General features: G+C 43.6%; 1 protein-coding gene across 1 annotated transcript; it reads left to right on the top strand.

Annotated features, from left to right (window-relative positions):
• The first annotated feature begins 3,916 nt into the window (after positions 1-3,916).
• Positions 3,917-22,450, top strand: LPAR3 (lysophosphatidic acid receptor 3). Its single transcript, XM_075098040.1, has 3 exons — positions 3,917-3,981; positions 12,330-13,087; positions 20,138-22,450. The coding sequence occupies exons 2-3, from the start codon at positions 12,352-12,354 to the stop codon at positions 20,485-20,487; spliced, it is 1,086 nt and encodes a 361-aa protein (XP_074954141.1). The 5' UTR covers positions 3,917-3,981; positions 12,330-12,351; the 3' UTR covers positions 20,488-22,450.
• The last annotated feature ends 1,143 nt before the right edge of the window (positions 22,451-23,593 follow it).

Raw genomic sequence — 23,593 nt, 5'->3', positions numbered from 1 at the left:
TTTTTTTTTTTCTCTTTCCGCGTTTGTTTTTTTTTTCTCTTTCCGCGTTTGTTTTTTTTTTTCTCTTTCCGCGTTTGTTTTTTTTTTTCTCTTTCCGCGTTTGTTTTTTTTTTTCTCTTTCCGCGTTTGTTTTTTTTTCTCTTTCCGCGTTTGTTTTTTTTTTTCTCTTTCCGCGTTTGTTTTTTTTTTTCTCTTTCCGCGTTTGTTTTTTTTTTTCTCTTTCCGCGTTTGTTTTTTTTTTCTCTTTCCGCGTTTGTTTTTTTTTTCTCTTTCCGCGTTTGTTTTTTTTTTTCTCTTTCCGCGTTTGTTTTTTTTTTTCTCTTTCCGCGTTTGTTTTTTTTTTTCTCTTTCCGCGTTTGTTTTTTTTTTTCTCTTTCCGCGTTTGTTTTTTTTTTTCTCTTTCCGCGTTTGTTTTTTTTTTTCTCTTTCCGCGTTTGTTTTTTTTTTTCTCTTTCCGCGTTTGTTTTTTTTTTTCTCTTTCCGCGTTTGTTTTTTTTTTTCTCTTTCCGCGTTTGTTTTTTTTTTTCTCTTTCCGCGTTTGTTTTTTTCTTTTTTCCACTGGGAAGTGGGTATATGGGCAAAACCAATGCTGGATTCACACCTTTTTTTTGGTAGGTTGAAAAACATTATTTTTTTAATAGGTCTGTGTTCATTCTCTGTGTCCCTTCTGGGATGTTTAAGGAAGAAAGGTTAATACCCACACTGTTTCTGGCCACCAGTTAAGAGCAATGGTGACTGAGGTCCAGAAAGATGTGCTGTCATTCAAACCTTCCTCCCAGTTCTTGCCTTCCTGACAATGAATACATTTTTGTTGTAAAGTAATGCCATCTCCGCTTGCTCAGGCTGCAGCTAGATGCCTAGAAGAGGGGGTTTTCATGTCAGTGTTTCCATGCATCCAGGCTCTGCAAATTTTTATGCTTCTCCTAATGAAGTCTCTTTGGGACAGAGAGTCTTCCCCCCATTGCAGCCTGAGCAGTGCCTTGCTGTGGCCTCAGCTGTCACTGCAGCTTGTGGATAAAAATTAAATTGCTACTGCTAACCAAGGCTCTACACTGGTAGCAAAGGTTTTCTGTAATTGTCTTTTCATCAAACAGATGCTAACTGCATGATCTAGAACTGAGGATTACAGTCCTCCACTCAGGACAGAAGAGTCAATTTTTCATGTATAGAATTGTTGGGGTTGGTGTTAAGTCTCTCAGCATTTGGTTTGGGGCCCTGGATAATCCAAGTGCTCTTCTGTAGTCTGCAGAAGTGATCGGCATTAACTGATTGCTAGGGGTTTCTTGGCCCGTGCTGTGTGCAGTCTTGTCTTTGTTGTGTGTGAGATGCTGGTGTTTCCCTTATTGGCTGCTATTTTACTGGTTACTTTCTGGAATGTCTCTTTCTAAACCAAGCAGTCCCGTAGTAAACAGGACCAAAATTCAGCATGTCTGAAAATGAATTGTATTTTCCTTACTGACCTACCTCCTGCCAGTACTTGTGCCCGTCTTAGCTTAGAGACTTGAACCTAGAAAAAGCAGCTAATTAATGCTATGTTAGTGGATAATTAGCCACATAACGTGTTCCAGTATGTGTTGCCCTGATGTGGCGTACCAACACGCCGGGCAGTACGTGCTTCCAAGGGCTCTAGCTTGAGCGTGCGAGTTCTGCATCTCTTGTGACTGGGAGATGTTGCCGATGGCGATGGACTGCCAACACCTGACTGAAGCAGGCCAAGTCCTTGGCTTTGGATTTTTTTTTTTCTTTTATCTCTAATTTTTTTGCAGTGCTTTGAGGCAGGGTAGCGTGTTGTGGAAGTACTTTTTATTTTATGAATGGTGTGTCAGGCTCATCACGTTCTGAGGTCTAGTGCCTCTCCTACCTGAAGCAGGGGAGTACATCCCCCACCCTTGGCGCTGTGAGCCGCGGTGCAGGAGCCCCTAAGCTCTGACTCAGACTGCTTCTTTCCAATTTAGTAGGATGTTGAGTGCGACCTGCCAAAGCCATTGATCAGATAAATACTTGTTTGTGAGAGAATCTGCAGGGAACGAGGGAAAGTATTATCAACTATAGGAATGTAGAAAATGCTTAGAGTTCTTACTGATTTTAAGGCTTAATTTCTATAATGGCATCATAAAGCTTTCTTGTCCAGTATTGATTTTTTTTTTTTTTAAATCATATGAGCTGCTTGCTAGCCAGACTACTGCCTCACCCCTACCACATTAGAGCAGGTCAGTAATGTATTGTAGAAACAAATTTGTGTCTTTACCATCTGTCTGGTGGGGTTTTTTTTCCTCTTGGAAAAAAGGGAAGAGCCAGTTGCTAGAGCTTTTCATTGGCTCTCTATTCCACTGAGGTTAAATTTAACAGGAAATCTGGCATATGATGACTCTTAATTTTGTGCATTAACACAGATTTGAATACAGTTGCTGACTGAGAGGTGGTCCCACTCCAATGGCTAAGGAGGTGATGCACAGTAATGGAAGCGGAACTAGAGTATAAGCTTTAGAAAAGTGATCTGAAAAAAACCTATTACTTTTGGTTGCCTTGTTTCCTGGGAATAAGAAACTTTTTTGCTAATTGCTTTTATAGGGCTTAACAAAAGGGGGAAAGAAATGGGTGGAAAGGCAGTGAGAAGGCTACTTTAGAAAGAAATGGGCAGGAAGGAGGAAAAGAAAGCTTTCTGAGCCGTCTTCAAGGTGAGCATTCAGGTGAGGGGGGCAGGGTGGGTAGGAGTTTGGGCTCTTATTTTAGGGCCTTCCATTGATGGATAAAGCAGGAAAAAGCTGCCGGAGCGGAGGCTGTTTGGCATTTCATATTCTGAACATGATACGAGGCTCCACCTCATCTTTAACACTCTCTCTAGGTTTCATGGTGTGATCATTACTGGGATTTCTGAGAAATGGAGCAGAGACTTTCTGCTGAGATTTTTGTTTTGTCAGATCTCCAGCTCTCAGCAGACCTGTGTGTAGCTCTGTCCGTCTTGTGTATCTGTCTGATCTCTGTAAATGGTTCAAGTAGGTAGCAGTAGGACAGACCCATCGGATCAAGATCCTCAGGTAAATTTGGTCTTGTACCATCTTCTACATCTGAGTTTGACTTGCCCTTCATGGCAAAGCTCTGTGTGCAAGGTTGTGCCTTCTGGAAGTGACACGAGCCTGGAAGAGTCTGTGTGGCTGTATTGGGTGTGAGGTGGATCTTGTTTGCTTTTTATACTGAGTTTAGAAGAACAGCTGGAAGGAAGCGGCCTGATGCTTGTCTGTATTGTCTTGATCTGCTTATGGAAGTTACTGCAGGGTTTTTTTGGGGGATTTTGCTTTTGTTTCCCAAAAGGCGAGTGATGACGGACCTCCTGACGGGCTCGTCGGGCAGCACCACCCTTTAGGCTTCTGCCCCTCTGACTCGCTTCAAAGCCCGACTTGCGTGCCTCGAAGCAAAACCTTCGTGCCTGGGGGGGGACGACACAGCAACTCCCCCGGGCGCCGGGAGCGGGGCGGGGCCGCGGGGCGGGGCCGGGCGGGGCCGCGGGGCGGGGCCGGGCGCTCCGGAGGCTGCCGGTGAGTGGGGCCGGTGGGGGAGCGGGCAGAGCCCCCCGCCACCGCCTGCCATGAGGGGCCGCTGACGGCACCGCGGGCGTCCCCACCGTCGTGATTTATTTATTACCCCCTTTCCCGGTAGCCGGGCGGAACAAAACTTTTCTGCAGTTTTATGGAAGTTTCTGCCGCCGGCGTCGGAGCCCCCGCGGCGGCTGCCGGCCCTTCCCGGTGAGCGGAGAGGGGGTCCCGGGGGGCTGCCCTCCGGCAGCCGGTACCCCTCCGTAGCCCCGGGCACCGCGGTGCTGCGGCTCCACCGCGTGTGCGAGTCTCTGTGTGCATAAATATATGGTGCATATATAAAAATGTAGATACTTCCTACGTGCACATGTGAGTTTCTGTGTATTTGAAGCTTCGTTCGCACATGTCTGGATTTGGACGGGTGTCGTGTCCTGCTGAGGCACTGGTAGTAAGTATATACCGGGAGAGGGGGGGCTGGCACAGATTCTTTTATAAAGTTTTTTTTTTTTTTTTAATATAGAAAATGTCATCTTAATCTATGCAATGCACTGAAAAATACAATCATACTGTTTTGCACTATATCTTTTTGATAAGTTATTTTTTCCTTAAGGGTAAAAAGGGGGGGGGGGGGGGAAATGCCCTCTTTTACCTCTGTGTTTCAGAGGTCATGTAAGTAGCTCTGTTCTCCCTTCTGTAATATGAATCTAGAAAAAGGCATTTCTTGTTACAGATTAATAAGATGCATTGCCATAGCTTTAAGAGTATGTGCTTTGTTGCATATTCTTACGGTCGTCTAAGAGGTGTAGTAGGAAGCACAATGTAAGTCCAGTTGTATGGTGAAAAATCTGATTTCACTAAGTTTATCTGTATATTGAAAATGAAAAACTAAATAAAACCCCTTGCACGATCAGTAAAGAAGCAGCAGCTCATAATAGCAAGTAAAGCTTGCCAGCTTTACTTCTTATCAGCAAGTAAAGAAAGATGCATTTGGCATTTTGCAGGATGCCAGGCTATAGTTTCAGACAAGTTTGACTGTATCCTTATCCTCCTGTGCTACCGTGACCATTAACCATTTTGGAACATCTTCCAACATAGTCTTTATGCTATCAGAGAAGGAAATAAAATCTCTGAAGTATAAGGTTTGACACGGTAGAGAATACATTCCTCTTGGGTATTAGCCTTGAAGATTCCCATACCTGGGTACTACTTTTAAGCCATTAGGTCCACTTCCATGTCTCTAGCAAATATTTCTTGGCACCCACCATTTCTCCCAGTTCCACCAAAATGTTTGCCTGCAAACCAGGGCTCTGCATCTGTTAACAGACCAGGTACAGTCAGGTGGCTTGTTTTAATCAGGTCCTCGTCAGCTATGTGCTGGAAATAAGCAAACAACAAAAGTTCACTTGGTTGTGACTGAAATAGTCTGTATTCACATTCTGTAGGTTTTCTGAAAGAAAGCTGATTTGTTGAACTGTGAAATGGAGCTGATAGTGATCGATGAGCAGACCTGGAAGTTCTGCAGAAATGGAAAACTTAGTTTAGAAGCAGAACAGGTATTTTCTTCTAGGCATGTTTCACAACGTACGGGCTGTTTGAATGGCTTTTAAATACTTTAAATGCTGTGTCTGTTTCCGCACTATAGGATGACCTGCCAGCTCCTTCCAGAACCACACTTAAAGGAGACTAAATGAAAGCTTTGCAGTGAAGTTTTTAGTTTGAACTCCATATATAGATTTAGTAAACCATAATTTCAGAAAGTCTTAAATTACCAAAGTCTGAAGTCTAAACTTGTGGTAACTAGCGAGTTACTTAGTATCTGTCCCTAACAACTTTCTGCAGCGGACCGGAGCTTTAAAAAACAATTTAGTGCAGTAGAGCTGCTTTGTACTAAAGGGATCCTGTACAACAGGATTTCAGCAGCCGGAGCCTGATCTTTGTAATACCTTGGTGCAGGTGCCCCTGTATCTCTGTGCTTCACAGTTCAACTGCCCGTGCCAGCCTGCAGCGCCTAGCAGAGGAACAGCACAGTCACATACGCGCACAGGGTGGCACCTCTGGGCCCCGACAGTGGTTTTTAAGCTTCTTATCAGCCTGTGTGTACAGAGCGCCGTGGTCCGTGGCTGCAGTACTACTTCATCTCTCTGCAACTTTGGTGTTCAGTCTTCAGGTTCTACGCTTTTAATAGGTTTAATACTTTTCTTAAGGCCCTTTGTTTGCACCATATAGCCTCGGTATTTTACACAGGATATATGATAAATAATGAAACCTTGGATGTTTCCACCACCGATATGTAAGAGTTGCCAAAGAATCATCTTGATTCGTTTCACCCCAGTCCCTTCTCTTTTCAGTCTAAAAGATGATGCCATTAAAATGGACTATTACTGGAAATGACCAGAGCCATGCTGGAAGTATGAGCAATGCTGCACTTCCCATCAAGTTAACATTATGTAGATGAAGCACGTTTGGAGTGGAAATGGATGTAGTGCTCGGCTCTCCTTATTCTAAAAAGGGTTGAAGACCAAGATGATGGGATGTGCTGCTTGTGCGTGCTTGATTTGAGTTCAGCCAATTATCTGAAATTGGGGATACTTAAGTTACAAAGAAAAAGTATAGCCGAACACAACCAGCAGTAGGTTGCCTTGCTAATAAATTCTCTGGATTAAAAAACTTACCCATTGAGCCTTATAGTTTTTAAATAATAACTTTTTTTCCCAATTTGTAAAGCTGAATTGAAAAAATGGCTTTTAAAAAGTATATTCTCCGTTCCTTAAAGTGGACCATGTAGCATGCTGTTCTGAGTACAGGCAGTGCCCGCAAAATTTCCTTAGTAAACAAAATGTAAAACAGTTACTTCTGAGATAATTTGTCTCTAAAACGAATGTCAGCTTCCGTTGCATCTTCTAACAGTACCGGATTAAAAAGCTTCAGTTTAGATTGAGATATTTGGGCATAAGTTTGTTCTTCATGTGCTTCCTTTCAGTTTGTTTCTCTAAATTGATTTCTGTTATAATATCAATTAACTGTTAAAGACAGTTAAAAGTGAACCAGAGTACTTACCTCACAAAACTCCTTCTTACAGTTACATATTAACGTTTTTGGCCTCTGCTGCGTTACACACCCTTTTCTGCACTGGTATTTCTTTCTAAGCTGAGGTAACCTGAATGGGTTTCTTGGGTTACTGTGCAATCACTTGGCTGTGTTTTCCTCCATGGCCATACATGTACGCAGGGTGTGGAGGGGAACAAGGAACCGATTCCCTTTCTGAACTAGTACTGCTTGTATGTATAGTTTGGCTGCCCAGCGCCCCGGCTTCCTTCTGCTGCCTGCGCCTTCCTCTTGGGAACGAGGTGAGAGCTTTTTGGGAAGAAGAAAAATAAAAGCAGCACTGGTGGTTTATCCAGAAGAAGAGGAAAGGACAGAGGGTGTTCGTGTCCGCCTGTCGCACGGCGTGCGGTCGAGCAAGAGCACTGCCGCGGGACCCCTTGCCAGGGGCTGCGTAGTCTGCACGCCTCCAGACACTCCTTTTGTGGTGCTGTATCAAGGGCCATCTGCTGCTTGTGGGATAAGTTTAAAAAGCCTGAGCAGTGTGTGCGGATAGGTGGCGGCTGCTGCTGCTTAATATTTCTCTGCAGTAAGAGATTGAATGCGAAGGCAGTATTTCAAGTGACTTGCCTCCTGGCTGTGCCGCCAATACCTGTGATCAGTCAGCGTGATAAACTCTGCTTTCTGAAGAGCAACTTTTGTAAAAAGTTTCAAAATGTCTTAGAGAACTGTATTTAATACCTTGTATTTGCTAATGGACAAGGGCAGGCAGGGAGGTGAAGTGCTCTGGCATAGGCTGGCAGCCTGCCCACTTTGCAAGCTGAGCCTGGGCGCAGCTTGCTCCTCTGCGCTGTCCCACGGACCTGCCCGGACTGTACCGGCTTCGCTGTTCCTCTTTCTGTTCCAGAGTGTATCATTTTGGATGCTGAACCGCCCTGAATTCCTGCACAGAGATCCCTGTGCCAGCTCGGGAAAAACAGCAGTAAACCAGGCTGGGGTTCTGCCTGGGCAAACTTCCCTCGCCTCTCACCCAGGCTAACTTTCAGTCCTGCGATAGGACTTCACTGCTAAAGTCCCCCTATAGGTTCAGTCCTGCTCGATGGAATTTTCTGTCCAGCTGCAAGCTTGGCTTGAATCCTCTCACGGTAGCTCACTGTGCCAACCCATGCTTGTCCGCTCCCTCCCTGTTGCATTTGTACAGGAGCAGGGCAGAAGCCATCAAAGCCCCCCAAACTGATGCCAACTCTTCAATAAGGTTGTGGCCAACATATTGAAACAACTTGGTTTTTAATGGACAGGAAAGAGGCAGAAAACCAGTGGGGCGTGCCATGAATCACATTATGGCTTGCAGGCTAAATTTTGTAATGACCTTCTCATTAAAATGCTATTTGAGTTTTTCCTTCAGAAATACCTGCATTAATAACAAGTAACTCACGTTAAAGCTGATTTACAGGCTGAATTTAATTTTAAATCAAAGTAACTCAAAAGGTGATTTTAATCACAGTTTGAACCAGCAAAATCCTTGAATTAAATAACTGATATTAAATTTCATTCTAAATATACAGATTTTTAGTGGCTTTCTTGAAGTAAACTAGATTCTAATTGAAACACAACTACTAAAGCGTGTTAGCTTGCAACTAGCTGAAGCTTTTGCACAAAACATTATCTAGGTGATGTTTTATTTCACTAACTTTATTTAGGTAGCTAGTGTAATCCTATATACTCATGCAAATTCTTGATTTTTATTTTAAGAATGGTGAAGAACATATTCTGACTTGATACAAGTTGCATTTACATAGAGGAATTTGAAATTAATTCAAATTCACAAGCTGTCTTTAAGACAAACAGAGCTCAAGATGTGCTGGATTGGGAAGAATTCTTACTGCACGCTTTTGCATTTGAAAGCAGTTTAACCGAACCAAATCCTTTGAGATTTTTGGAAGAGATGACTCCCACTCAAAGCTTATGCTTACTCAGAGTGGTAGAGGAAAACACACTTCACAGTCCATCGGTTTCAGATCTTTGTACCTGCTATTGGTTGAATGGAAGTAATTAAATAGATTGAAATAAGGAAAAGAACATTTTTGACAAGGGTAGACTCTTGGCACTTGCACATTTTTGATGTATTTGCTTGCGAGTGACCTGCGGCAAGCTAGTAGCTCAACCCAGCTGTAGAATATGCAATACATGGTTACTGGCATTGAGTTTTTGGAGGGCTATACGAAGGGCTCTAAAATACTGAGTGGCACAGAAGAGGTGAATGGAGATTGTTTGCTGCCCTTTCCCATAAAAAGGAGAAGTATCAAGCTCATGAGAGCCACTTTCAAAGCAAAAGAAGGCAATTCTTCATGAATTGAGTAGCAGAACTGGGGACCTCTCTGCTCAGGCTCTAGAAGACTCTCTGTTGTCTTTATAAGGCCAGGCTGATCAGTTTAGCTGTTTTTCTACTATTTCAGTTTCTATTATTTTTAAAACTTTGATGAACAATATTTTCCCTGAATCTTCAAATTTGTGCGTACTTAATAAACAAATCTGAAATATGTAATATTTAAGGATTTTTTTTTCTTTTTAAGTTTAAACCTGCCCTGACTAAGATAAACATCTCTGCTTTGGCTGCAGAAGAGAAGACCTGGAGAACAGAGTCCTGCAATGTGTTAGACTCTGACGTGCCAGGACATACGGGATATCCTATCATGCATCTCTCGTGTCTGGTGTGGTCTGGGGCAGGATCGCTGAGGGTACAGCCGCATAGCTCTGCCACAGCTGCACAGCTCCCCTGGGGCCAGGCTAGTTCTCCTGGGAGGCCTTAAAATAAAATGAAGGTGTGAAATAAGCCACTGTTTGGAAGGACCCTGGTGTGACAAGTGCTTTATGTACATAGGCTGGTACAGACGGCCCAGTGCTGTCTCTGCTCTGAAGGACTGGGATGCAAACTAGCTCCAGGTCAGCTACTGCTTTGATGCAGCTTCCATGTGGACATTTCCAAAGTCTGCCCTGTGACCCTGAGACCTCAGCTGGATGCTTTTCTACTCTCTCCTGCCTTATCTCAACACCTCAAGACGTTGCTTTCAAAATCATTTGTCGTTTGTGCTCTGATGTGTGACAGTGAGTGTTCATAGTGTGATTATTTTGGTGGAGAATTACAGATGTACGGGTTTTTTTTTCTTTTGGGTGCTACTTCAAATGAGGGTGGGATCTCAATAAGATGAAGTATTTATAATAGGTTCATAGCTGATATTCTGTGTTTCTTTAAGCTTGTTCTCCAGATGAGATGCGAAAAGTATCTGCAGGTCTCTTTACTCTCCTGTCGCTGCAAGAGATTTGTCTGTTGAGATGATTACACAGTAAGATACATGTTCAGAAAACCTGCCCTATAATTTTCACAGATTTTTTTTTTTCTGCCATTCTTGCCCAAAATGCTGTTTCTATTTGCAGGCATTTGGGCTGTCCTGTAAAAGCCTCATGTCAAGCTCGGCAATTCTTTTACTGCCTTGGTGGGTAAGAGCAGAGCCATCTCGGGGCAGGGCTCCCAGCACTCGGCTGCTTGAGTAGCTGATATCCGCAGCTCCTCAGGGACTTCTGGTCACTTACAGAGTGAATTTGACTTCTGAGTACTTCCTAGGTGAGAACAGGGAATGTACTGACTGCCCAACGCTGCCCTGAACAGGGAGCGGTAGGCGTTGAATTACAGTGGATCTGAGTCTCTGAGGCTTTTTTATTTTTACGTGAAGGGATGCTCTGTAATATTTCAGCACAAGGGATGATTTACTTGTTTCCTTCCACTTCTTGTCCTTAAGTAATTGTTCTTAATTCTGACTATGTGCTTGAATTTGATGCTTTAAGTAGTATATTCTTTTATAAAAGTGGCTGCCTAGGTTCTTGAGGAATAAAATGGACAGCAACGTCAAATGGCCTGCTTTCGTGTTGACTACTAGATGTAGGGTAGGGACCAAGAAAAAAAGGTTAAGGAGCTAGTTTAGAAAAATGAAATATGTAAAAAAAAAATCACATTCCTGAAAATAATATTCATGGAATAGTGCAAGTTGATTTAAAATTAGATAATACAAATATTGCATGAGAGAAATGACACAAGTAGCCTAACTTAAATGGCAGATGAACCTTTTTACCTTAAAACTTAGAAGGAGTTTTTAATATAAATGTGGCTTGTTATCCAGCCTGCTTGGGATCACTTAATTTGCTTCCCAGTCCCTGGAGAGATGAGATACAACTGTTAAGTAACCACAGGGTAGTAAGAGACTAAGCAAACCTAATCTTTGCCGGTGATCAGTTTTAGCTGCAGAGCTGGAAAGCTTATGCTTTTTTGTATCTTCCTGCCTGTAACTGCTGCTAGGGTGTTTTTTTTTTTCAGCCTCACTCAGGCTATCACTTTGACACCTGTGACAGCCTGAGGCTCACAAGGAGCTTTACAAAAGCTATTAGTAGAGTCGCTGCCTCTCCTGCAGCTTTGTATCCCGATACTTCCTCCTCGCTGTCCTTAGAGTCAGGTACAGGCTTGCCACACTGTATAATATCTAACAAGATTAGGATCTTGTGCCGCGGTTGGGTTCCTAGGTTTTGCTAAAACTATACGATATCTATTAATGAAGTCATTGTTAAAACCCTTATTCAGATACTGACAGTGAATGCGAGGGCTAGTGATGATCAGACACAAACCCTCCCTGCTAGGCTGCGAGACCCTGCGTGGGGTCTGGTCACCATGAATAATTGCTGTTGGATCTGCCTGTGTAGATTAGTTCGAGTTCAGTTTGGTTCATAATAAAGGCAGTAAAATTGCCAAGGCAGCTGACATTGACCTCACCGGAGTAGCTGAAATGTGATGTAATCTGGAACACAGACTCCCCCTTCCATCACGTTTAATAGCCCTGTGTCCAAAATAGTGCTGAGTGGGTATAAGGAAAAAAACCCCAGCCCTACTGCTGTTGCTGGGGTTTGCTTTATCCTGTGGTTGGGTAGGGAGCTGTGTTTTGGTTTTGAAGATAATTGGGCTGTGTGGTCCTCACAGTGCTCTTGGTTGACAGCCCAATAAAAATAATCCCTGGCCTTAGAGCCGTCAGATATGTTGAATGTGTTTTTTCCTTTTCAGCACGTTTGCTTAAATCCTATAGCAGTAAATAACAGGCGTGTGCTCAGAATGTATGTCCCTGTATCACCTTATATAAGTATGTTTTTACATTTATCAATATATATAATTAAAAAAAAAACAAAAAAATTTTTTTTTCAGTAATAGGCCTTTTATTGCTTAGTCACTAAAATGGAAGAGTTATGACTTATACTTCCCTGTCCTGACTGGATACATTAAGAAATGGAAATAATGATGGTGCTGCGGCTCAAACATGGGATTTCACAGCAAGAATGGCTTGGCTGTTGCTCAGATTTTCTTTGTGACCTCCAGAAAGTCACTTTTAACCTCTTAACTGCCACTTCGCTGCCTGTACAGTATGACTGGTAGTGCAAAGGCACTGTGCTCGGGTTTTGTAAGCAGGTAAGTCTTTTAAAATTTCCTGATTCATCCAAGCATCATGCACTGCAGTCCTCCAGTGGACAGAGCATCTTCTTCTTCATTAACTCTGTACAACATGAATTTTTACTTAAGGCCTCCAAATATACACTAATATATCATGTCCCTATATCATCCCCTTCCTCTCCCCCCAAAATAGCTGTTAGGTATGGTGATTGAAGTAAGGGTCCATAGTTGATTTTTAATCCTTCTTTTTTTCCTTCCGCCCTTCCTAGGATGCAGGGGCTTTAATCCAGGATGAACGAATGCTACTATGATAAGCGCATGGACTTCTTCTATAACAAGACAAACACTGACACAGTAGATGAGTGGACAGGACCAAAACTGATTGTTGTTCTGTGTTTTGGGACATTTTTCTGTCTCTTTATTTTCATTTCAAATTCCTTGGTCATAGCAGCTGTGGTCAAGAACAAGAGGTTTCATTTTCCCTTTTACTATCTCCTGGCCAACTTAGCTGCTGCAGACTTTTTTGCTGGAATTGCCTATGTCTTCTTGATGTTCAACACTGGCCCAGTGTCTAAGACATTAACTGTTAACCGCTGGTTTTTGCGTCAGGGTCTTCTGGACACCAGCCTGACAGCTTCCTTGGTGAATCTCCTTGTCATAGCTGTTGAGCGGCACATGTCGATAATGCGGATGAAAATCCACAGTAATCTCACGAAGAAGAGAGTCACCTTTTTAATTATATCAATTTGGGCCATTGCTATTTTCATGGGTGCTGTTCCTACCCTGGGTTGGAACTGCCTCTGTGACATTACCGCCTGCTCATCCCTGGCACCTATTTACAGCAGAAGTTACCTGGTGTTCTGGAGCATCTTAAACCTCGTTGTCTTCTTCATTATGGTGGTGGTTTACATAAGAATCTACATGTACGTCCAGAGGAAAACTAATGTCTTGTCGTCGCACACTAGCGGATCCATTAGCCGTAGGAGAACTCCTGTGAAGCTTATGAAGACCGTCATGACTCTTTTAGGTAAGAGACTACAAACCGCAGCATGCAAGGCTGGCAGTGCCAATGAATGTGTTTGTGTTGGTTTGGTTTTGCCTGGGTTTTTTGTTGGTGTTTTTTTTTTTTTTTAAACAAAACCAAAGACCCCTGACCCTCTAAACCAAAACAAACAAACAAAAACCCTCACCAAACTTTTAAGTGCTGGAGGCATTTAGACTTCTGTCTGCTTTAGACAGTGAAATAAGTGTTGCACCGTGCAAGAATGCAAAGTAGAGGACAGGTCAACCCATAGAAGAAAAATGTCTATGTTGTAGGCAGATTGTTACAAAACACAAATTATCTACAGGGTTTTTTTGGGTGTGTGTGTGAATACAAAAATCACTTTGGAGGAAGGCTTGTGAAGATTCACAACTAGCTGGGAGAACATTTTCAAAAGAATGTTCTTTAATTTCTGCACAAGGCCATGAATCCTATGGCTGGATGTGGATAGTTTTCTTTGCACTTCTTCCCCTTGGCTGTTTCCTAAACCTAGTAAGTTCTTCCCCCTGGAAATGCATCTTCCCTGGGGAAAGGAGAGGATGGCTGGTGGGTCTGTGATTTTGACAGAGATTTGCTTTGCAAGGGGAGAATTCACCTTCATTCTGTGAAGTGCAAAATATTTTCAGATGCTGATACAGTATGGCCTTGGATCGCTAGGTCATAACATGAGATTTGACCTGGGTTCTGCCCTAGAGACACTGCTCTGATATTTAGGCAGCTCAGATCACTTCTTCACCTAGTTGTGATGTAGCTGCTTGTTAAATTAGAGATGCACAGGGCGGATGATTGATTGTTGGAACGAAGTATTAGCTGTAGCAGTCAGTTTTCCTCAGGAAGACTTGATTCTGAGTGAGGTGTTTTTTGGAAGCCAGGCATTATGTGAGCGTGGCTTGTACCACGGGACACTTGTGATGCTGGGCTCAGGTGGCGGGGGACTCTAAAACCACAAATATGGCTTTACCATGCTGACAACTGTTCTGATGTTGTATGAGACAGCACAAGAAAGCGGGAGTGTTTGGGAAAGCTGGTGTCCATGTATGCCTGGGACACACTACTAGAGTGCTCTGGGAGAAAAGTGTCACTTTTCATGGAGGTAGGAGTTGCCAGGGTAGGAATACTTTCTTCCCCTTGCGGTCTATGGATGCTGTTTGCACAGTCTGGTATCTGGTTCTCTTCTCTTTTTTTTTCCCCCTGAAACAATAATGCTGTAGTACACAACACCTTTGTCTACCAAATGATGCTTTAAAACGCTTCAGAAGCTGAGATCAGCTAAACTTTACAGTGCCTTGGAAAAGAAAGTGGACTGACCGTTCAAGCAAGTATAAGGTTCTCACTTATACTCCCGTCTTCTGAAGTTGGCTTGTCTACTGCCAGAGCCTTTCCCTTCTATATCCTTCCCCAGTGGCCCTTCCTGTTTTTCCCTTGACTTTATAGAACCTAAAGGAGACAATGTGGTGGTGGTTCCTGTCCCCGCCTTGACTTGCAGGGGCAAGATTCGATCTTTTGGCCCACCTGAAGTTCTCGTGCAGTGAAACTTAAACCATCCACCTGGCAGGAGAAAATCTCTGCAGAAAAACTCTGACTTGCTCCAAATATGATCCTGCGCTAATGCATAAGCATCAGGTAGACTGTAATTAACTGCTGCGTTGGAAAGAGACAAAAAGAAAAGCACTTTTAAAAAGCAGTTCATTGAGCTGCTTTATGGAAGGCAGAACTGCAGGCTGCTTTCTGGGAAGTCACATAAGGTTCTGCATGATGATTTATTTTTGTCTAATTTATATGTATGTTTATGTAGTTAATATTACTTTGGTTTTGTATAAGTCAAAGTGAGTGTTGGAATAACACTGTTAGCTCTTGATGCCAGCCGTGCCTGTTTGCAGGTGAGAGCAGAGAGGTGGTCTGCGTGCTGGGGAGGACACGCAGCTGGCTGATGTGGGAGTTGGAGGGACAGCGACGGTGGCTGCCATTTGCTGATCCCTCGTGGTTCTTTAGCCTGTGGCAGGTCTTCTGTTCTCACCATGGCCATGATGCTGTGTGGAACTCCACTTTGAACTTCATTTTCAACTTATTCTTTCTTCTACTAGGGGGAGGGGCCTTAGAACTATAGGTTGATTTAAAGATCAGCATTAGCTTTTTCTTACTTGCAGAATATGGCTTTTCAGCCACAAGATTAAACTATAACTTGGGCAAAGCATTTACTGACATTGTATGCTGGGCCAGGCAAATTTAACTTAGAAAGCCTGAGTTTCTAGTATTACTCCTAAAGTAAAGCTACTTTCGAGATCATAATTTTATATATTTACTTTGTCAGTCAGAAACAAAACCAAATCAGAGCCTGCTTCCAAAGAAGTCAAATTGAGTGCGTGTGTTGCTGGGTGCAAGGACCTGCCCAAAACTCCTTTGTCAGAGGAAGTATATCTTGGCATGTTCCTTCATATCATTCCTCCAAATTTTTACTCTGAGAGGCTTTTTGTAAAAGTTTATTTCTAGGAATGGGGATTTGTTTTTTAAAACAGTTTGAAATGTGCATTCCTGGCCAAGTCATTCAAGCACACTGTGCAAAATGTATTAGAAACTGAATAGCACATTTTCTGGGCTTTCCAATTACCAAAGCAGTCACCAAGTGACCAAAGTGATTCTTCCAAAATTCTGCTTACATCCACTGATACAACAACCTACAGCTCTATGCGGCATGTGGATTTTGCCCAAGGCAGTTATTTTTAATGGCTTGTTCCAAGACATCTGAAAATCCTTTGGAGTACGCATCTGATACGGTCTTAACTTAAAGCTCTTCCAAGATGCTCTGTTGCCTGATGAAGCATGATGAGAACCAGAGTTCTCGTTAATGTGCTCTCTTGGTTTCATGGGAGGTTCAGGACAAAATCCTGTTGCCCCACTGCTGTGTGGAAGGAGGCTGCGTGAAGCTGGGTGCTGCTGGCATGCTGCTCACCCCATCTGCCTCCCCCTCACTTCTTGGGGAGGCTGGGCCTGTGGCTGGCTGCCCCTCCAGCAAAACATTGCGGTCCTCTCTGGGTGTTCTCCTCCTGTGGTCCTACAGTTAAGAGTTGGGGGAATCTGGATTTCAGGGTGACTTCAAGGACTCGTGGTGATCGCAGCTGCAGGTGGCTTTTTGCACTACCCTTTGGGCCTGGATGGCCTCTTGCAGAGGCTGGGACTCAGGCCCCTGTCACGTAACTTTTCCTACCATAACCCCTGAAATGGTCCATCACAGGATAGGAGCACGGCTTTCCCTTTGGCGTGCTAAACCGTAGGAAGTTATCTGATTGAAACTGGAAGATGTGAAACCTGGCAAAAGGGGCTAAAATCCTCTTAGGCTGACCTTGTGGCATAGTCCTAGCTAAGCCTGGGAGTGTAGCTTTGAAGAAGGGTGGCTGCAGGTGTGCGGGTATGTGATTTTCAGGTGGTGTGTATGCGGTAGCTCATCTGAACTTGGCAGTGAGATTCCTGCTGAAATAGCAGCTTTTGGGCAGATGATTTGCAGTTTCAGTGAATTTATAGTTTAATTGGTAAGTTGCTCTTTAACTCGGGTGCACATGTGGCAAAGGCAACTGGAAGTTACTGCACTCTTCTTTCTCAGTGTTGGCATCTACAGGGACAGCCTTAATGTGCAGAGGTTTACGACATGATGCTGCCAAAGCATCAGTAGTGCTTCCAGGTACCTAGGAATTCATTTTCAAGCAGAGATGATATAATCTACAAAAAAATACATGTTTAAATCTAATGGAAAATCCTCAAACAGGCATTGTGGCACCTCATCTCCCGTAATCCGGTGGGAAGACTCAGAGCTGCTGTTCTCATCCGCATTGCAGCCAGGCTATATTTCATGTCACTTCTGCAAATTTTAGAGTACCAGAAATTAAATTCTTTTTGGAGTGTGGCACTCTGTCAGGGAGAGGAGCTCCTACGGGTTGAAGAGTCTGCAAACAAGAAAATCACCAAAGGGCCAAAACAAAGCTACGTATTTATGCTGAACCATGGTTACCTCTGAAAGCTCTGTGGCAAAAATAGCAAAATCTGAGCAAGGCTGCAAGCGTGAGCCATGCCTCGCTTTCATCTCTGCGGTGCTAAGAGCAGGGTGTGAATCCCTTGTGCTGTCTCCCTACACAGCAAAATGTATCTTTGATGGAGTCAAAGCAACAGCCCCATGAAAGCCCTAGCCAGTAACTCCGACACTGTCACTGCACTGCCCCCTGTCCTTGTCTTCAGTTGTGGGGTGGGGGAAATGTGCAGAGACGTGTCTGCAGATGTCTTTATCTTCCCTTACTTTTGCCACTGAAACCTTTTAGGGCTTTGCCTGTATAGGTAGACGTGGATATACCCTAGGAGTTCATGGACTAATCCGGCCTGTGATCCTGGGCTTTGTCTGAAAGGGTTTTGTCTGTGTCTTTTGTTAAATGTGGCTTTGGGGTCTGTTTCCTCTCTTGCCGACTTCCATGAAAGCAGGGTTGGACCTTGCAGGCTTTGTGGTGTAAGTGGTCAAAATGCTTTCAGTGCTTTTTCTAAGGAGGGTTTGTTACCATTTTAATTTCTGCATGGAGCTGGTGAGTTGGCAACTTTGCCAGTGACCCTTGGTGGCTAGCAAAAGCTCTTTGTCCAAATACATTCAACTAGGCACCGTATTGTGTCCGGGTGGTCTGGTTCCCGTGCTTGTTAAAATGGATGGGGTTGACTGCTGAACCCCAGGGCAATAAATCAGCAGTATTTGCTCCATTATAGACTGTAAGAGAGAGTTGGTATCACAACTGCTTACTCAGCACACTGGAGCCAAACCAGTGTGTAGTATAGAGACTGACCAGAGAAGCGTTGTGGTAGCAGCCTGCAGTTCCTATGCCAGTGGGCAACGGAAGAATGTTACTGATGGTAACCAGTATCTCCAAACTAACACCATGAAATTAGTATTTAGCATAGCAAAAATCTTGGTACAGCACAGTAGAAAATGCAGTTTCTGAGGAGGTGGTCTCTTGCATTTCTGTTCTGTACAATATTGCCTGGAACATAGTAAATCGGTTGAATTTTGTCTGGACTCCAGGAGCATAGATTTGCAGCAAGATCCATGGTACCTTGTCCTAGATAAGTTTTTTTCAGCAATCCTAATGTTTACTAAATCACATTAATTCATTTCATATACCATTATGGCCTGCCCAATCAGGTGGGCACAGTGTCCATTAAGACCCTCGATGGGGAGAAGTGTCCAGTGCTGCTGAAACCAGCCCCTGTGCACAGCACAGCTGGTGGGATGCCTGATGCGCCGCTGAGTCCTGGCTCCGGTGCTGCCTGCGTCCTGCCATGAGCCAGGCTGCCCTCTCGTTGCTTGCTTGCACAGCTCAGATATGGGAAAACCAGCAGCTTTAAAAAAAATGAGCTGGACTTGCTTTCCCTACCAAAATTGTTGAACAGATACCAACATCCCCAGGAGAGCTTTTTAGCGTGTAGCTACTATCATCCTTATTTGTTTGATTATTTTTTCTAAGCCCCAAAAAGGGGAAACTGCTGTTATAAATGATTGGAATTTCCTCAGTACGTTGTTCAAACGGTGACAGTTGTGCAGAGTTGTAATTTTACTATTTCTGTATGTCAGACAGCAATTGTGGCTTGTGCTAAGTTAGTATTATCATGCATATGTCTACTCCTTCCTTGGGCTCAAGGCGAGGGATGACAGGCTGTGGTGCCAGGGGGAGGCAGGAGGGCAGATGGGGCAGCTCAGGACCCCTCCCAGGCTCGTGGCCAAGGGCTGCGTTTGGTCGCGATGTTCCCCCCTCCCCACCAGTCCTGCCCACACCCCTGCCTTTGTGGCGGGGATGTCCAGTAACATGGAAAGATGCAAATGCAATATTGAACTTCCTCCTGAGTTGTGGTTTTTAGGGTTTCTTTATATTTTCTTCACTCTAAGATCTCTTTTCCCTTATTCCCCCTTTCACCAGCCTTTGAGGGGCTGGTGAGAGAGGAATGAGTTGTCCTACTTTGTATCTTTCGGTCTTTATTATCACCTTGTGTCTCACTCGTTCCTCACAGGGCTGTTGTCTTTTCTGCCTCACAGCTGAAACATGAGGACTCTGCTGCTCCTGAGCTGGTCCTGTGGTTTCTTGCTATGTTTTGGGGAAATGACCCTCTTTAAGAGTTTTCTTGTTTCCTCCGTCACTACACTTTTACTTCCTCATCCTTTTTGTCTTTATTTTTGCTTTTTATTCTGTTCTTTGCTTCATTTCTTTGCCCTGACTGCTACATCCTTCCTTTCATTTTTGCTAACTCATCTATTTGTTTCTTTCTCTCTTTTCATTTACAACTGAATTTGTTTCCTGGATCCGAGTTGTTGGGTCTCAGGTACCCAGCACGCACAGACCGGGAGGGAGCAGTGGAGAGGTGGGCTGCTGCTCCAGCTGGGGAGCCAGCAGTGCTTGTGTGTCGCAGGCAATGGCATGCATCCTACGCTAGGATGCATTTCCAGCCAGGACATGTTTAAATTATGTGGCTCTTGTTTTATGAACTGGGCACTGTGCCTACAGCTCCGCAGCGCCAACTGTAGTGTGACAGAAGACACGTCTCCTCTTTGGGTCGTGTTGTGGCAGTGGTGGAAGTGGGCCACCTGGTATCTTCTCCAGCACAGGAGATGAAGAGAGGAAGTCCGCATTCAGAGCGCAAGTTCTCTGCTTGTTAATGCTCTTCTTTATTTATCAGCATGGACAAATCACTGTTGTGATGACCTTTCCCCACTCGTGTTTGAGCTGATGCTGTCAGCAGCTGGATTCTTGCTCCCTGAAGCCTTCTGAGAGCTGCCCTGCCTCATGCTCAGGGCTTGGCAGGGAAGCTGTAGTAGATACATTTTTTGCTACTGTCATTAGAATTTTGTCATCTCCTGCTTTTATAATTTTTATGTAGAATTTTGATGAACCCAGTAAGTTTGTAAGATGCCAAAAATCCCCAAACCCTTAGCAGTTCGAAGTCTTGTGGTTTTGGGTTGGTTCATTTGGTGGTTTGGTTTTTTGGTGGGTTTTTTTTTGTCTCCTTTTTTTCTAGGTGCCTTTGTTGTCTGCTGGACCCCTGGCCTGGTCGTCTTACTGCTTGATGGTCTGAACTGCACCTACTGTGGGATTCAGAATGTTAAAAGGTGGTTTCTCCTCCTGGCCCTGTTGAACTCTGTCATGAATCCAATAATTTATTCATACAAAGATGATGAGATGTGGGGTACCATGAAAAGGATGATTTGCTGCTCCTCTGAGGATAAAAGCCAGGACAGACGCTCGTCGCGGATCCCCTCGACAGTTCTCTGCAGGAGCACGGATACCTCGGGGCACTACATTGAAGATGGCATTATTCAAGGGACAATTTGTGGAAAAGGAGATCTTGGTGACAAAGGAAACTCCTGAGCTGGGGACTGACTTGGCTGGAAAAGGAGAGGGGGAAGGGAGAGGTTTTGTAAGAGAAGATTGACTGGCAAAGCTGGTAAACAATATATCCACTTTGTTCCAGAGCCTAAACTCCAGTGTTAACAAAAGTTCCTATAAATAATTGCCTGATGGAAAAACACTTTGTAATGAAGAAAACTTTCTGTGCTGCCGTCTTTCTCTTTTTTTTTTCTTTTAAGTACATGAAATTGTTATTTCGTATGAATGGAATAAATACATCTCAGAGACTTCTTGTGCATGGAAACAAAATGTAAGCAACGTAGTGAGACCCTCCTTAAGCTCCTACAGAGAGCATAAACCTGCCTCACTGTGCAGGCTTGGCATTCATTGAGTATTTATGCTTTGAACAGTTTCTGTGCATCTTGAGGAGGATTGTAGGCTTCATTGGACAGAATTGTGACCTGTTTTCTTGGTTTACAAAGTTCATGAAATATTTCACACCTACTTTCTCTTTTCCTCCTCCTTACCTTGCTTTCAAAATAGGTAGTTTGATGGTTTATTAAAGCCGTGCCAGAAACCTGGCTGTGATGGGAAGCCCAGACCAGGCATCAGTGTGCATGAGTATGTCTGACCATGGATTGTCAGGATCTGAGAGTACAAAAAGCACAGAAGCCATTATTACTTCCATATGGGGTGAATGCTGCAAGGAGATACATTGCACTCTGCTGCTGTTGTGTAGGTTGCTGTTGTGTAGATGTTGAGGGTGGATTAACAGAAGAGCAGCGTGACCATGTTCATTATGCTCATGTCTTACTCAGCCGGATAACATCAAACGGGTGCGCTCACCCCTCTTTAACTGCAATGCCACTGAGAGAAATGAAATCCAAAACTCTGTTTTAAGAGGACGAACTTTTAAGGGAAGTTTAAATATACGTATATATAGGTTCAATCAAGCTATTTAAAACAGAAATTAATTTCCAGGAAAAAGCCTGAAACCAACCTAAGCCTTTCCAAGAGTACAGTATGCATTGATTGTCTGACCTTGTCTGGACCACATTTAACCTCTGATTTGCAAGCAGGTCTTACTGCAAGGTACTTGAGGAAGAGGCCATGAAACGGCAAGCAATGAAGGGCTTTCAGCAATGTGACTAATCTAGTCTAGTGTCAATGCAGCCACAGCCCCAAAAGCTGAAGTTTTGATTTATGGAGTATACTCTAATGGAGGATCCAGCAATTTAAAGCTCTAGGGTAAAGTTTTTAAACTTAAACTTTTAAATTAAATATCGGAATGTAGATTTCTCAGTACTCTAAGAACCTGGCTCCTGCCAGTGAGCTCCCTGCTACCTATCTTAATTTTAAGAGGAGTTACCTGTGTTATGTCCTAGAGAAAGTCTGATCCCTGGTATTTAAGCAGGTGACCACGACCAGAGGTCACTTTGGAAAGTGACCACTTGGAATTGTCAGAGAACAACACGAAGAGTACATTGTATGACGCTGAAAGATGAAGATCGGCTGTGGCTTGGGCAAATTCTTCCTTCGGTGCAACTGGCATGTTGCTATCTGGACTGTGTTGGTCAAAGCAGAACCTGCGCTTGGCTCAAAGGCCAAGTTGCAGTTTTGTAGAAGGCACTCGGGGATTTCATAGCAGGCCTTAGCTTACGAACACAGCAAGCCCCTGTTCAGAGAGCTCACCCATAACACGTTACCTTGTAGGGATATGGCCTAATATTTCAAGGTAGATACTGTATTTGAGTAATGCAAAAAGGTTTACACATGTTTTTTGCCATTATAATGCAATGTTCTCGTGCAAATACTACTTCATTTGTTTGGTGTTTTGAAAAGTATGTAAAGTGGTGCTTTCTAGAGCTGGTGGCATTGCAAAGGCATAGCATGCAAGCATTCCTGTCCCTACAGCTACCTGCAGTGCACAGTTCGTGTTAACTAGGCTGAAGCTCCGTATACAAAGCTAACAGAAAATAAAATATTACTTAAAAATAAAATAGTTGGTTTGTTTCCCGTTTGTACGGTGCTTGAACGTTACCTGGCACTACAGTCCACAATCTGCTGTTACTCTTGGTTGTTTCCACAGATCCATCAAAGCCAAAACTATCAAACTGCAGATAAAAATGAAGGTTGGGAAACGTTACTTCATGTTACCACAGGGTGAGGGATGTTTTATTAAAATTTTCATGTTTACTAGCAATACTAGGCTGAATACTTGGTTGAATGAGGCCCTGAAGAGAGCTTGGATGAAGATCTGGAACATCTGCAGCAGTGGAGAAAACACTACATCTCTCCTGCAGAGTTTGGGATTCAGGCTGCAAAATTACTCCATGTGGATGGTAGTTCCAGGTAAGCAGGAAAGGTGACATTTGTAAAGGTAAAGGGCTGCGTTGTTTGTAGAGCACCTCATGCAGTGGATTCCTCGTCTGGATTAAGCTCTGAGAGGTATTATCAATCATTCTGCTACAAGCATGTGGGAGAATTTGAGATCTGCACTCTTTTTCTTTCTGTTGCCTCATTTAAAAAAAAAAAAAAAGCCAACAAACAATCCCCAAAAGCTTGCAAACTGCTGCTCTGTGAATGGTATTATTTCCAAGGACATGCCCTCTATTTTGGCATGATGCTTCCCTCAGAGCTGCTACCTCGTCGTCTACTACTATAAATTACAATGTGTCATGACTGGAACAGGAAACTGATCTTGCATCAAACTTTCCTACAAACTGCTACAGAGACTGTATAATGTTTCCTATGTCAAACTGTCTAAACATTCAGCTACTCACGCAGTGGGGAATTTCATTTTACTTCCATAAACATTTATCAAAATAGTTTGTCTAAAGGAAAACATTAAAGCACTACTTGTACTTGAGCTAAAAAAAAAAAAGGCAACAGGCAGTTGGTGAAGGCAACTTCTACGGGGTCTCCCTGTTGCCTTTTTCACTAATTTCCCAGAATAATAATCCTGCTCCTATTTATGTATGCCAGCGTACTGGTGTGCGAGATGAACTTCATTCGTTTGGGGAAGGCTTTAGGGTGAACACCCACAGAAACCCGAGGACATTAATTCCTAGGAGGGAGAGGAAGGCAAGGGTAGAGTTACCATTACGGTGGACAGTTATAAGCTTTT

This window comes from Phalacrocorax aristotelis, chromosome 6, assembly GCF_949628215.1.
Source record: "Phalacrocorax aristotelis chromosome 6, bGulAri2.1, whole genome shotgun sequence".
In the NCBI taxonomy this organism is placed as follows: Eukaryota; Metazoa; Chordata; class Aves; order Suliformes; family Phalacrocoracidae; genus Phalacrocorax; species Phalacrocorax aristotelis.
The sequence above is the reverse complement of the archived record's forward strand: the minus strand, read 5'-3'. Positions and strand labels throughout refer to the sequence as shown.